Genomic DNA, 3,513 nt, shown 5'->3' with positions numbered 1-3,513 from the left:
TTTCCAGATGGTCTCTTCACATTCCCCAGTGAGTCACTGAGTGCATCCAGCTGACCCCAACATCCAATCTGGTTCTCCCACATGCAACAGCAAACCGCATTGGACACAGTTGGCAAATGTGCTATGTTTCCATGAGATGAGGGGGCTCAGTGAATTTTGCTGTTGATAGAAGAGGTCTTGACCTTCACCTTGACCTACATCTCACCTCTCCAGAAAGAGAAACCAGAGAGATGCTGCAGCAAATGCTGTGTGGTCCCGAAGATCGTTTTCCTAAGAGCAAAGACTGGAAGTGGTGAGCTCTGTATTTCACTACAAATCAAGTCATTGGGTTTTACTATGCTTTCTTGAAGGTTTTTAATTTCTAAGTCAAACTTACCTGAATAATAATCATATCTTAAAATATACATAAAAGGATTTGTGTCCAGTAACGTCCATGAGTGAACAGGTTGCATTTTCAATATGCTCGTGAGTTTCACTTTCACACAGCCTGGCTTCTGTCACAACAGACTCATTTTATTCACAGCCAAGCCACCATTCTGTCTGGTATGGTGTTGGTCTTTTACAGAAGTATTTCCTTAAGAGCTTTCCTAGATTATCTTCATCAGGTTAAGTTAATTAGGTGTGAGGGAAAGAAAGAAAGAAAAGGAAGAAGAAAGAAAGAAAGAAAGAAAGAAAGAAAGAAAGAAAGAAAGAAAGAAAGAAAGACAGAAAGAAAGAAAAGGAAAGGAGGAAGAAGAAAGAAAGAAAGAAAGAAAGAAAGAAAGAAAGAAAGAAAGAAAAGGAAGAAGAAAGAAAGAAAGAAAGAAAGAAAGAAAGAAAGAGGAAAGGAAAGGAGGAAGGAAGGAAGGTAGGAAGGAAGGAAGAGTGATAGTTGTTTGGGGAAGCCCCAGTCATACTGTCACCCTGTCCATCCATTTATTCACCCTCTTCTTCACTGACACTCCTGTCCAGTCCTTATTCTAAGCACTATGATGAGAGAAGAGGCTGGCTAAGTAGTCAGGGCCGATCCAGGGCTTCCTCACCAGAATCTCCTAAAAAGAGAAGAATGTGCACTGATGAGCATCCCCCAGCTGAGAGGGCCATGGAGACAGTCATCTCTCCACACCTTACTCTTTGCTTTGGAGCTTCCTGTCCTTCAGATCATGCCTCTATTGGTTTGGGGAATATTTCTTCTAGGAAGGAATATTTCTGGTTTCCTGAACCAGCACGTTTTTACCGTAAGTCTTCTTCCCGCATCAGTCACCTCTTGACTCCTTATGCTATAGATCAAGGGGTTTAGCACTGGTGCAAAAAGGGTGTAGACAACGGACACTTCCCAGCCCTCTTCTGGAGAGGAACTGGAGCTGGGGTGAAGGTAGATAAGGGTGCAACATCCAAACTGCAGGAGAACCACGATGAGGTGGGAGGAACAGGTGGAGAAAGCCCGGCACTTTCCCTCAGCTGAATTCATCCTCAGGATGGTGGCCACAATGTAGCCATAGGAGAGGCAGATCAGGAGGAAGGGGACAGCCACTGTGGCCACACTGATGGCATACAGAGCTGCCTCGTGCATGCGGGTGTCCACACAGGCCAGGCGCATGACGGCAGGCATGTCACAGAAGAAGCAGAAGATTTCATTGTGGCCACAGAATGGAAGGTGGCAGATCAGAACGGTCAAAGGCAGTGACAACAGGAATCCCAGGCCCAAAGAACCTAAAGTCATCTGCCCACAGAGCCGCCAACTCATGATGATGTGGTAATGCACTGGGTGGCAGATTGCCATGTACCTGTCGTAGGCCATGACAGCAAGCAAGACACAGTCAGACCCTCCAAGAAGAATGAAGGGGCACACCTAGGCCCCACAGCCAGGGAGAGAGATGAGCATGTGCCCCGTGGAAAGGATGCCAGCCAGAGTCAAGGGAGCAATGTTGGTGGAGTAGCCAATTGCCAGCACGGCCAGTGCAAAGAGGAAGTACCTCGGGGTGTGGAGGGAGTGATCTCGCCAGACTGTGAGCCCAATGGTGATGTTTCCAATGAGACTTCCTAAGTACGACACCAAGAAGGCCACAAATAGGAGGGGAGCCACTGCTGGGTCTGTTGAGAAGGGGTGGAAGTGAAAGTAGACCACCCCTATCCGGTTTTCCTCTTCCATCAGACCTGGAACAAGGAAAGGAGTCATGGGAAAAGTGACTCTCCTGTGTCCTTGAGCCTGGAACAGGCCCAGCCATGTTAAAAACACAGTCTGCAGTCACTGAGTACTTATCCTCAGGGCTTCTTTGGGAGTTCGGTTAATGTTATCTCGCCTCCCCACTGCTTACCCTGCTCGCTGCATGACCTTGGAGAAGTGATAGACTTCAGCCCACTCATTTTAAATTTCTTTTGAAGAGGGGGAGGGGTGGAGAGAGAAGAGAGAGAGAATCTCAAGCAGGCTCTACACCTGCTAGATGTGGGGCTGGATCTCGCAACTGTGATATCATGACCTGAGCTGAAATTAAGAGTCAGATGCTTGGGGCGCCTGGGTGGCGCAGTCGGTTAAAGCGCCTGACTTCAGCCAGGTCACGATCTCGCGGTCCGTGAGTTCGAGCCCCGCGTCGGGCTCTAGGCTGATGGCTCGGAGCCTGGAGCCGGTTTCGGATTCTGTGTCTCCCTCTCTCTCTGCCCCTCCCCCGTTCATGCTCTGTCTCTCTCTGTCCCAAAAATAAATAAAAAACGTTGAAAAAAAAATTATAAAAATAAAAATAAAAAGAGTCAGATGCTTGACCAACTGAGCCACATAGGTGCCCCTAGCCCAGTCATTTTAAACGTGGGGAGAGTATAATGCCTGGCTCGGGAGCGTGGTGAAAATTAGCAGAGATTCTGTGTCTGTTCAAGCCCGACAACAGGCATGCAGTAGGTTCTCAACGGGGTTTCCTGTTTTCCTTCTTTCCTTGATCTTCATTTCTTTTTTTTTAAACATTTTTAAATTTCTTAAAAATGTTTATTCATTTTTGAGAGACAGAGAGAGACTGAGCATGAGTGGGGGAGGGGCAGAGAGAGAGGGAGACACAGAATCCGAGGCAGGTTCCAGGCTCTGAGCTGTCAGCACAGAGCCCGACGTGGGGCTCGAACCCACAGATCATGAGATCGTGACCCGAGCTGAAGTCGGATGCTTAATCAACTGAGCCACCCAGGTGCCCCTTTTTTAAACATTTTTTAAAGTTTAATTATTTTGAGAGAGAGAGAGAGACAGAGACAGAGACAGAGACAGAGACAGAGACAGAGAAGCAGAGAGAGTGTGAGAAAGAGAGAATCCCAAGCAGGTTCTGCGCTGTCAGCACAGAGCCTGACATGAGGCTAGAATCCATGAATGGTGAGATCATGACCTGAGCCTAAATCAAGAGTCAGACCCTTAACCAAATGAGCTACCCAGGTGCCCCTTTCCTTTTTGCTTTAAAGCGAGTACTCCTGATCATTCGCATGCCTCTTTAGTACTATGATTATCCAGTTACCACAACATCTTAAAAATACACATTTATACGAAGAGCACGCGATACC

At 47.3% G+C, this 3,513-nt stretch overlaps 1 protein-coding gene across 1 annotated transcript in view; it reads right to left on the bottom strand.

The window, feature by feature from the left end:
• Positions 1-959: 959 nt before the first annotated feature.
• The window catches only part of LOC102950409 (olfactory receptor 10V1-like), a 64,002-nt gene continuing 61,448 nt past the window's right edge, over positions 960-3,513 (bottom strand). The window contains 2 exon segments of the mRNA XM_015541989.2: positions 960-1,031; positions 1,217-2,136. Coding sequence (XP_015397475.1) covers positions 960-1,031; positions 1,217-2,131 — 987 coding nt within the window. The 5' untranslated portion in view covers positions 2,132-2,136.

Source organism: Panthera tigris, chromosome D1 (assembly GCF_018350195.1).
Source record: "Panthera tigris isolate Pti1 chromosome D1, P.tigris_Pti1_mat1.1, whole genome shotgun sequence".
Taxonomy (NCBI): Eukaryota; Metazoa; Chordata; class Mammalia; order Carnivora; family Felidae; genus Panthera; species Panthera tigris.
The sequence above is the reverse complement of the archived record's forward strand: the minus strand, read 5'-3'. Positions and strand labels throughout refer to the sequence as shown.